This window comes from Rutidosis leptorrhynchoides, chromosome 1 (assembly GCF_046630445.1).
Source record: "Rutidosis leptorrhynchoides isolate AG116_Rl617_1_P2 chromosome 1, CSIRO_AGI_Rlap_v1, whole genome shotgun sequence".
Lineage (NCBI taxonomy): Eukaryota > Viridiplantae > Streptophyta > Magnoliopsida > Asterales > Asteraceae > Rutidosis > Rutidosis leptorrhynchoides.
This window is the reverse complement of record NC_092333.1, coordinates 330,894,520-330,906,522: the sequence shown is the minus strand read 5'-3', so window position 1 is coordinate 330,906,522 and position 12,003 is coordinate 330,894,520. Positions and strand designations below refer to the sequence as shown.

At 32.3% G+C, this 12,003-nt stretch overlaps 1 protein-coding gene across 1 annotated transcript; it reads left to right on the top strand.

Annotated features, from left to right (window-relative positions):
* Positions 1–6,027: 6,027 nt before the first annotated feature.
* On the top strand, positions 6,028–11,525 carry LOC139886557 (receptor-like serine/threonine-protein kinase SD1-8). Its single transcript, XM_071870399.1, has 8 exons — positions 6,028–6,545; positions 6,861–7,760; positions 9,095–9,268; positions 9,383–9,576; positions 9,811–10,021; positions 10,107–10,344; positions 10,452–10,602; positions 10,722–11,525. Exons 1-8 carry the CDS (start codon positions 6,167–6,169, stop codon positions 11,028–11,030), a joined length of 2,556 nt encoding a protein of 851 aa, XP_071726500.1. The 5' UTR covers positions 6,028–6,166; the 3' UTR covers positions 11,031–11,525.
* The last annotated feature ends 478 nt before the right edge of the window (positions 11,526–12,003 follow it).

The window sequence follows — 12,003 nt, the reverse complement described above, 5'->3', positions numbered from 1 at the left end:
GGAAGATGTACAAGGATCTCAAGAAACATTTTTGGTGGCCGGGTATGAAAGCTGATGTTGCTAAATACGTAGGAGAATGTTTGACGTGTTCTAAGGTCAAAGCTGAGCATCAGAAACCATCAGGTCTACTTCAACAACCCGAAATCCCGGAATGGAAATGGGAAAACATTACCATGGATTTCATCACTAAATTGCCAAGGACTGCAAGTGGTTTTGATACTATTTGGGTAATAGTTGATCGTCTCACCAAATCAGCACACTTCCTACCAATAAGAGAAGATGACAAGATGGAGAAGTTAGCACGACTGTATTTGAAGGAAGTCGTCTCCAGACATGGAATACCAATCTCTATTATCTCTGATAGGGATGGCAGATTTATTTCAAGATTCTGGCAGACATTACAGCAAGCATTAGGAACTCGTCTAGACATGAGTACTGCCTATCATCCACAAACTGATGGGCAGAGCGAAAGGACGATACAAACGCTTGAAGACATGCTACGAGCATGTGTTATTGATTTCGGAAACAGTTGGGATCGACATCTACCGTTAGCAGAATTTTCCTACAACAACAGCTACCATTCAAGCATTGAGATGGCGCCGTTTGAAGCACTTTATGGTAGAAAGTGCAGGTCTCCGATTTGTTGGAGTGAGGTGGGGGATAGACAGATTACGGGTCCGGAGATTATACAAGAAACTACCGAGAAGATCATCCAAATTCAACAACGGTTGAAAACCGCCCAAAGTCGACAAAAGAGCTACGCTGACATTAAAAGAAAAGATATAGAATTTGAAATTGGAGAGATGGTCATGCTTAAAGTTTCACCTTGGAAAGGCGTTGTTCGATTTGGTAAACGAGGGAAATTAAATCCAAGGTATATTGGACCATTCAAGATTATTGATTGTGTCGGACCAGTAGCTTACCGACTTGAGTTACCTCAACAACTCGCGGCTGTACATAACACTTTCCACGTCTCGAATTTGAAGAAATGTTTTGCTAAAGAAGATCTCACTATTCCGTTAGATGAAATCCAAATCAACGAAAAACTCCAATTCATCGAAGAACCCGTCGAAATAATGGATCGTGAGGTTAAAAGACTTAAGCAAAACAAGATACCAATTGTTAAGGTTCGATGGAATGCTCGTAGAGGACCCGAGTTCACCTGGGAGCGTGAAGATCAGATGAAGAAGAAATACCCGCATCTATTTCCAGAAGATTCGTCAACACCTTCAACAGCTTAAAATTTCGGGACGAAATTTATTTAACGGGTAGGTACTGTAGTGACCCGAACTTTTCCATGTTTATATATATTAATTGAGATTGATGTTTACATGATTAAATGTTTCCAACATGTTAAGAAATCAAACTTGTTAAGACTTGATTAATTGAAATAGGTTTCATATAGACAATTGACCACCCAAGTTGACCGGTGATTCACGAACGTTAAAACTTGTAAAAAACTATATGATGACATATATATGGTTATATATATAGTTAACATGATATTATGATAAGTAAACATATCATTAATTATATTAACAATGAACTACATATGTAAAAACAAGACTACTAACTTAATGATTTTGAAACGAGACATATATGTAACGTTTATCGTTGTAACGACATTTAATGTATATATATCATATTAAGAGATATTCGTACATCATAATATCATGATAATATAATAATTTAAAATCTCTTTTGTTATTATAAACATTGGGTTAACAACATTTAACAAGATCGTTAACCTAAAGGTTTCAAAACAACACTTACATGTAACGACTAACGATGACTTAACGACTCAGTTAAAATGTATATACATGTAGTGTTTTAATATGTATTTATACACTTTTGAAAGACTTCAATACACTTATCAAAATACTGCTACTTAACAAAAATGCTTACAATTACATTCTCGTTCAGTTTCATCAACAATTCTACTCGTATGCACCCGTATTCGTACTCGTACAATACACAGCTTTTAGATGTATGTACTATTGGTATATACACTCCAATGATCAGCTCTTAGCAGCCCATGTGAGTCACCTAACACATGTGGGAACCATCATTTGGCAACTAGCATGAAATATCTCATAAGATTACAAAAATATGAGTAATCATTCATGACTTATTTACATGAAAACAAAATTACATATCCTTTATATCTAATCCATACACCAACGACCAAAAACACCTACAAACACTTTCATTCTTCAATTTTCTTCATCTAATTGAACTCTCTCAAGTTCTATCTTCAAGTTCTAAGTGTTCTTCATAAATTCCAAAAGTTCTAGTTTCATAAAATCAAGAATACTTTCAAGTTTGCTAGCTCACTTCCAATCTTGTAAGGTGATCATCCAACCTCAAGAAATCTTTGTTTCTTACAGTAGGTTATCATTCTAATACAAGGTAACAATCATATTCAAACTTTGGTTCAATTTCTATAACTATAACAATCTTATTTCAAGTGATGATCTTACTTGAACTTGTTTTCGTGTCATGATTTTGCTTCAAGAACTTTGAGCCATCCAAGGATCCATTGAAGCTAGATCCATTTTTCTCTTTTCCAGTAGGTTCATCCAAGGAACTTAAGGTAGTAATGATGTTCATAACATCATTCGATTCATACATATAAAGCTATCTTATTTGAAGGTTTAAACTTGTAATCACTAGAACATAGTTTAGTTAATTCTAAACTTGTTCGCAAACAAAAGTTAATCCTTCTAACTTGACTTTTAAAATCAACTAAACACATGTTCTATATCTTTATGATATGCTAACTTAATGATTTAAAACCTGGAAACACGAAAAACACCGTAAAACCGGATTTACGCCGTCGTAGTAACACCGCGGGCTGTTTTGGGTTAGTTAATTAAAAACTATGATAAACTTTGATTTAAAAGTTGTTATTCTGAGAAAATGATTTTTATTATGAACATGAAACTATATCCAAAAAATTATGGTTAAACTCAAAGTGGAAGTATGTTTTCTAAAATGGTCATCTAGACGTCGTTCTTTCGACTGAAATGACTACCTTTACAAAAACGACTTGTAACTTATTTTTCCGACTAGAAACCTATACTTTTTTTGTTTAGATTCATAAAATAGAGTTCAATATGAAACCATAGCAATTTGATTCACTCAAAACGGATTTAAAATGAAGAAGTTATGGGTAAAACAAGATTGGATAATTTTTCTCATTTTAGCTACGTGAAAATTGGTAACAAATCTATTCCAACCATAACTTAATCAACTTGTAATATATATTATGTAATCTTGAGATACCATAGACACGTATACAATGTTTCGACCTATCATGTCGACACATCTATATATATTTCGGAACAACCATAGACACTCTATATGTGAATGTTGGAGTTAGCTATACAGGGTTGAGGTTGATTCCAAAATATATATAGTTTGAGTTGTGATCAATACTGAGATACGTATACACTGGGTCGTGGATTGATTCAAGATAATATTTATCGATTTATTTCTGTACATCTAACTGTGGACAACTAGTTGTAGGTTACTAACGAGGACAGCTGACTTAATAAACTTAAAACATCAAAATATATTAAAAGTGTTGTAAATATATTTTGAACATACTTTGATATATATGTATATATTGTTATAGGTTCGTAAATCAACCAGTGGCCAAGTCTTACTTCCCGACGAAGTAAAAATCTGTGAAAGTGAGTTATAGTCCCACTTTTAAAATCTAATATTTTTGGGATGAGAATACATGCAGGTTTTATAAATGATTTACAAAATAGACACAAGTACGTGAAACTACATTCTATGGTTGAATTATCGAAATCGAATATGCCCCTTTTTATTAAGTCTGGTAATCTAAGAATTAGGGAACAGACACCCTAATTGACGCGAATCCTAAAGATAGATCTATTGGGCCTAACAAACCCCATCCAAAGTACCGGATGCTTTAGTACTTCGAAATTTATATCATATCCGAAGGGTGTCCCGGAATGATGGGGATATTCTTATATATGCATCTTGTTATTGTCGGTTACCAGGTGTTCACCATATGAATGATTTTTATCTCTATGTATGGGATGTGTATTGAAATATGAAATCTTGTGGTCTATTGTTACGATTTGATATATATAGGTTAAACCTATAACTCACCGACATTTTTGTTGACGTTTTAAGCATGTTTATTCTCAGGTGATTATTAAGAGCTTCCGCTGTCGCATACTTAAATAAGGACAAGATTTGGAGTCCATGCTTGTATGATATCGTGTAAAAACTGCATTCAAGAAACTTATTTTGTTGTAACATATTTGTATTGTAAACCATTATGTAATGGTCGTGTCTAAACAGGATATTTTAGATTATCATTATTTGATAATCTACGTAAAGCTTTTTAAACCTTTATTGATGAAATAAAGGTTATGGTTTGTTTAAAAATGAATGCAGTCTTTGAAAAACGTCTCATATAGAGGTCAAAACCTCGCAACGAAATCCATTAATATGGAACGTTTTTAATCAATAAGAACGGGACATTTCAGTTAAGACATCACCTTTACTCATGAATGCAAACTTATTTTGAAACCGCATATAGTATTTGACCTTGTAATGATCATGTTGTTGATGATTCGTACACGATGGTTTTGTACGGGGCATCACATTTTCAGTTTAGTTTCACAAATTACAGTTCGTTATGAAACCATATCAATTTGATTCACTCAAAACGGATTTATAACGAAGAAATTATGGGCAAAACAATATTGGTTAGAAATGGATAATTTGTTTACGGGATTAATTCATTAAAATCTATACTAACCATATCCTAGCTAACTTTTCTTGTATTATACATGTATTCTAACATGTCATGGTTACACAATACGTCAGATAAATCAAAAGACACCACATACACAATACGTGTAACTACAATAGCGGTATTGTGGGTCATGATTGAGTCTTATACAACACGTGTATACTATGTACTACTAATTTTGGACTACTAACTGTGGACTACTAACTGTGGACTACGAATTGTGGACTACTAACGTTGGACTGCTAACTTGACAAATTAAATTTAAACAATCACACGTGATTGAAAATATAAACTTAAACAATCACAAGTGATTGAAAATATAAACTTAAACAATCGCACGTGATTGAAAATATAAACTCTAAAAATATTTTGGGATGAGAATACATGCATTTTATGTTTTACGCTATGGACACAAGAACTTAAAATATAATCTACGTTGAGTTGTACCACCTTGCATATCTTCCCTAATAGCTTGGTAACTAATTTATTACTAAAACAATTTAAAAGACATAATTTATTACTAATAATAATTATTATTATTATTTTTTGAACATCGATTGGATCACCCGAGGGGGACTTTAACCACCCGTTGCGATCATCTCCCGTTTTGACTATGCCGATGCAGCGATAAACCCCGCCCCATCGCTGCCCGGGAGGAAACCTTGAAACCGATCCAAGGGCACGGCTAAGTAAAACCCCCCTCCCCTTTACCCTCAAACGATATGGGAAATGCGTCATGGGTAAATACTTCATGGCATTGATGAAATTGTGTTTTTTAATATGTAGTCTTAAAAATATAAATACGTAACTTTGAGCGAACTTTATTATTATTATTTACTTTTAATTTAATAATTATAATTATAATTATTATATTATTAATATTCAAATATGAATTCTTTTTACGAAATTAATTACGTTACATATGTATGCGAAAATACATGTCTCTATATATTTGTAAAAACAACGATAAATTTCTTAGTCAAATGGGTCATTAAAATACATGACTTTAACATTTGTATTCACTTAATATTTAAAACATGTTATTAAAATGTTTAACTTAAATAATTAGTGATTTCACAGTTCATTTTAGTAGTGTAATAATAAAGGATATTCGGTAATGTAGTATAGATGTCATTTAAAAGTTAAAATATAGAATGAAGATATAGAGTAGGGGTGGGGGGTAGTCGGACCCATTCAATAATATCATTCTAATATACTCACATTGTCCTTTCACACCATTAACATAGACTCTTTGAAAGATGAGAACCAAAACAAGATATCCCCTCAACCCAAATCATCAATAAACACAAATTAAGAAACATAACCATTTAAATAGCAAATACCAACCATCAAGAATTGATCATAACCATGCGCCGTAGCCATACTACCACCTTCATCTTCATACTTGTTCTTTTCTACCCTTTTCTATCTTTAGCTATCGACACAATCACATCCACACAACCCTTAACCATAAACCAAACACTAGTTTCAAAGGGTGAAGCTTTCGAGTTGGGTTTCTTCAATCCTGGCAACGACAACTTGTACATAGGCATTTGGTATAAGCAAGTTCAACAAAAAACATATGTTTGGGTTGCCAATAGAGACGCCCCTATTACTTCATCAAATGGAACATTAACGATCGGCGGAAATGGAAACATAGTACTTTTAAACCAAACCGGAACCGCTATATGGTCATCTAACCAGTCTGTACCCCTGACAAACACCGTCGCACAACTCCTTGAAAACGGTAATTTAATATACCTTTTTTTTTCTGTACTAGTGTGAGTATCTTCTATTTTTTATAAAAAGTATTGTTAGATTTTAAGTATTCGTATTCCTGAGATTGGGTACTATTGTTTGTTGTTAAATTCTAAGTATAAAATTAGATTAGAATTCTAAGTATAAAATTAGATTAGAATATGAATGAATAGTTATTTATTTTTTTATATAGTATATAAATAAAATAAAATAAAATAAAATAAAATATAAATATAAATATAAATATAAATATAAATGCTGTTAGCAAAATCTAATTTGAATAGCTTATTTGATTAATAAATAGGTAACTTTGTGGTACGTAGAGAAAACGATGAAAACCCTGACAATTATATCTGGCAAAGCTTTGATTATCCAACCGATACTTTTTTACCGGAGATGAAACTTGGGTGGAACAGAAAAACTGGAATTAATCGGTATATACGGGCATGGAAGTCCAAAACGGATCCAGGATCGGGTGATTATTCATTTAAAATGGATATTGACGGGTACCCGGAAATTATAATATGGGAAAAAGAAACAAAATACTGTAGGAGTGGCTCATGGAATGGGAAAGGGTTTAGTGGTGTACCACAAATGCAAGGAGTGAGTATAATGCATTTCGATTTTTTGGAAAATTCTGATGAGATTTCATATTCATTTGAAATGTTAAATACTTCTGTTTATTCGAGATTAATTATAAACTCTACGGGTAGTTTACAACGATTTGTTTGGGTTGATACAACGAAACAATGGAGTGTCTATTGGTTTTTTCCTCGCGATTTATGTGATTATTATGGTGAATGTGGGACGTTTGGAATTTGTAATACAAACAATAATCCGGTTTGTACGTGTATGACCGGATACACGCCAAGGAATCAACAAGCTTGGAATTTAAGAGATGGGTCAGATGGGTGTGTTCGGAGCTCCAAGTTGGATTGTGGGTCGGATGGGTTCTTATTGTTGAAGAACATGAAATTGCCTGAGGGATCAAGAGCTTTTGTCGTTAATACAACGATGAATTTGAGTGAGTGTGGTGAGATTTGTAAAATGAATTGTTCGTGCGGTGCTTATACTAATATGGATGTTACTGGGAACGGGTCGGGTTGTGTCATATGGGCCGTGGATCTTATGGATATGAGACAGTATGCGGAAACTGTAGGTGGTGGACAAGATCTTTACGTAAGAGTTGCAGCTTCTGATTTAGGTATGTTTTCTGATTACTTAAACTATGATCAAACCGTAATTTCTTGCGTTAACAACTAGAGTTTTTATATTAAGACAAATTCTTAGGATTTTTAAAAAGTTTGATCAACAAATTGAATTTAATAATCTAATAATTAAATTTCATAATTTTATAGTAATTATTTGTTCGTTGAAAGCAACAATCATAAGTAAACAAAGAATAGGAAAGTTTGATCAACAAAGAATACTCTGTCTTTGATTGTATGACTTGTTCAAAGATAATGGCCATTTTTATACCATTTGTTTTAGCTTGTGACTAGCTGTCTTATATAATAAGAAATATAATGTCAACCCGGGTAGCTCGTATCACTGTCATCACAAATATCAAATATCAATTTTTATACAATCTAGTACTACTATTAATAATTTAATAATGTAATATCAAATAAAATATTCTCTTCTTCCAATCTTAATAGTGAACATGTAAAAAAAAAACATATAGTTTTAAAAAATGTTATATACTATTTACTTTTCAGTTTTACCTTTATTTTATCTTTTTATATTTCTTTTAATTTTATTCAAATACATTAAGGTAATAATAGAATTTTACCTTATTATTTTTATCTATATATATGAAAGTTAACTATTGATTTGAAAGAGTTCAAAATAGAATATTGAACTATTAATATGAATCAAATATTATATTAAAAAACAATAATTAATTCAGTGTTCCGTGAATTTTGGTTTACATTTGTTCACGCTGTCAACAAAATCCTTAGAATATGGCTTACGAGATTCTGACGCAAAAAAATAGAAAGAAAAAAAAAAAAAAATGAAATGGAACCTATCTGATAAATCTAACGCCAAAAAAGTCATTAAAAATGACAAGGACCGTCAATTTTGACGCTGCCAATTTACAAACGTAACTTGGCAAATCAATTTTTGACACCCAATAGAAATGTGACACATAATATCCATATTATTGTATTAATTTATTTAAATTTTATTTTAATTTTTTAATTATTATTACATTTTTCAAAAATTTCTCTCTCAAATTTAATATTCAAATTTCAAATTTTATGATAGCAAATCATAGGAGCTGAGTCGAGGCCTCCCCCCCCCCCTCTCTCTCTCTCTCTCTCTCTCTCTCTCTCTCTCTCTCTCTCTCTCTCAGTTTGAAATATATATATATTTTTATTTAATTAGAAAAAATTAATAAATCGGAACTTATTATCATCAGAATTTGAACCATATATGTCATTTTAAAATTATTTTTCTTATATTAAATTTGTAATTAATGAACATATCATTTGCATATAAGTCGATTTGTAAGTTGTATTTATCTGTTCCTTGCAGATCAATCACCGGTAACTGAAAGTACCAACAATGGTTCCGGCAATGGCAACCATGTTGTCAAAATTGCCTCCATTGCCATAAGTTCTTTTGCAGTGCTCGTGATTCTCCTAGCACTCTTATATTGGAAAAAAAAGAAAATACGATCGTTAGAAAAATCAAAGAGAGACATAACAGGTTTGAAATCTTAAGTCGAAATTGAACTTTTTGATTTAAACTTGTCAAAATCAAGGTTCGGATTTTAAAGTCCAAATAGTTTAGCATGATTTCTTTTGGTATAATCTACATTAGGTCCACAAGATAGGAGTGAAGATATATTATTGAATGATGGGGTTACTGTGACAAATAAAAAGGATTATTACGGTGGAACAACGATGGATGAACGTGAATTACACTTGTACGATTTTAAAACATTGGAAATGGCTACAGACAACTTCTCAGATGAAAATAAACTTGGGGAAGGTGGTTTTGGTTGTGTATATAAGGTAATAACTTGTTGTTTAGACATTTGACTTATCATCATCAAGAAAATAACTCTGGGTATGTTTATTTACATCCTAATATACGATGTTGAATGTTACCGTTCAGAGTTAAGAAACTGTATTGATCGTTAAGCACCAATTTTTTTGGAAATATCATCTTTTAATTATATTACTTATCAAACAAATATATTGAATTTTTAATTCATGTGAAAAGTTACTATTTAACATTGATGTCAGGGTAACTTAATGGAAGGTGGAATCGTAGCAGTGAAAAGGTTATCAAGAATTTCAGATCAAGGGATTGAAGAACTTAAAAATGAGGTTAGGTTGATTGCGAAACTTCAACATAGGAACCTCGTTCGACTAATAGGTTGTTGCATTGAGGTCAAAGAGAAGTTGTTGATATATGAGTTCATGGAAAACAAAAGTCTTAATATGTTTCTTTTTGGTAAGTTCCTCTTAAGGGTTTTTTTCCTTTTTCAATTCGGCAGTAGATTTTGTTTGATTGTAACATGTTTTGAATTTTTTTGTAGATAAAAAGAAAAGCTCGATGATCAATTGGAAAATGCGCTTTGATATCATATGTGGGATTGCTAGAGGACTTCTTTATCTTCATCATGATTCAAGATTTAAAATCATTCATCGAGATCTAAAAGTGAGTAATATTTTGCTTGATAAGGATATGACCCCCAAAATATCAGATTTTGGCATGGCACGAATCTTTGGAAATGATCAAACAGAAGCCGAGACCACGAAAGTAGTAGGAACATAGTAAGCAACACAATTTCGTAATTAATTAGATTATTGTTTCCATGACATTTAGATGTTGATAACATGTGACATAATCACTTATTAATTTTTTTTTAAACTTATTGTAGTGGTTATATGTCACCTGAATATGCGATGGACGGACTTTTCTCAACAAAATCAGATGTTTTTAGCTTTGGGGTTTTGGTGCTCGAGATAGTGAGCGGCACAAAAAACAGGGGAACATTTTACACAACCAGCCAGCTTAACCTTCTTGGACATGTAAGTGCTAGCAATAAGCCAATAACATGTTTGACATCTTCAAGTTTTCGTCTTCAAAGTATCTTTTTTACGATTAGTTCATTGTAGTATCTAATAATATTTTCATTTAAATGATGCAGATATGGACCTTATGGAAAGAAGGAAATGCATTAGAGGTATTAGATGAATCTGTTGGTGATAAATATTCAAAAGATGAAGTATTAAGATGCATACAAATAGGACTATTATGTGTTCAAGAACAACCAGAAGATAGGCCTAATATGTCAAAAGTGCTGGTGATGCTAAGTAGTGAAACTATGCAACTACCTCAACCTACATATCCAGGATTCTTTATTGTTAAAAGACGTGATGACACAGAGTCTTCCAGCAAAATGGATGAATCCATGACTATAAATGAAGTTACAGTCACCGTAATAGATCCTAGATAGTGAATTAGATCTATTACACTTTGTGATACCTATTCTACACGCTATACAAATCATGATCAAGATGATGAATTTAGAATAGTACGTATATTCAAGGTGTCATTATGTTTATAGCCTTTTGCACCTTTTGTTCAATAACCAGTCAATTATTTTCACAAATATTTTGGAGAAGTTATTACTTGAGAAATAATGGTGGATCTAGGGCTTCATTTTTGGGGGGTGAATAATTTATTGCATAAAATGATTCTTTACATTGTTACATTAATCATAATTTTCAATCGTAATTTCTTCTCTATTTGTCATATTTTTTTACTCCGTTTCACAGATCTTACGAATGCAATTCGATTTTATCTACTAGAGTGGTTTTCTTACGTAAAGCATAATGTGATTACAACTGAGAGGGTGCTTCAGTGTCGTAAAATTGAAGAGGAGTCTGTTGGTTGGGAGTCGTGTTGGGTAAAGTAATCAATGAATGAATATCTCACTGAATCGTGGTATCACTTTCTGAAAATAAGTATTCAACTCTTATTGTCGGGGTTACACGAATATCACTTTGGGATAAGACAAAGATTATGTTCTTGTTTTAGCACAAAACAAGATTCCGTTCGCTGTTGAGTATTTTGTATTTCATTCTCTCTGTTTCTGATATGTCTCGAATTATACATGATTTACGCCCCATATCTATGTCATTTTAATTCATATATTTTTTGAAATGAAGCCAAAATTATAGAATTCATACTTAAAAAGGATTATTTGAGTTTTAGCTAACAAATGATGAAAAGGAGCAAAAACAAGAAGAAAAATAAGGAAAATGCAGTTTTGAAGTAGAGCATCCGGCTAAAGGATGCACAGACGTCGGCTACAGAAGATTCCAGAAAATTCCAGTTTATTCTTGAAGAACGCGAGGAAAAAGCCGAGAAGAAGAAGAGTTGCTAGTTATGAATACGTAAGCCACCGGCTAAACTGCCAGTTACCA

What these genes read in the sequence shown, in the direction of transcription:
- LOC139886557 (XM_071870399.1), top strand. Translation starts at nt 6,167, where the DNA reads ATGCGCCGTAGCCATACTACCACCTTCATCTTCATACTTGTTCTTTTC. An exon ending in ACGAAAGTAGTAGGAACATA is followed by an intron (nt 10,345 to 10,451) that starts GTAAGCAACACA and finishes AACTTATTGTAG; the next exon opens with TGGTTATATGTCACCTGAAT. An exon ending in AGCTTAACCTTCTTGGACAT is followed by an intron (nt 10,603 to 10,721) that starts GTAAGTGCTAGC and finishes TAAATGATGCAG; the next exon opens with ATATGGACCTTATGGAAAGA.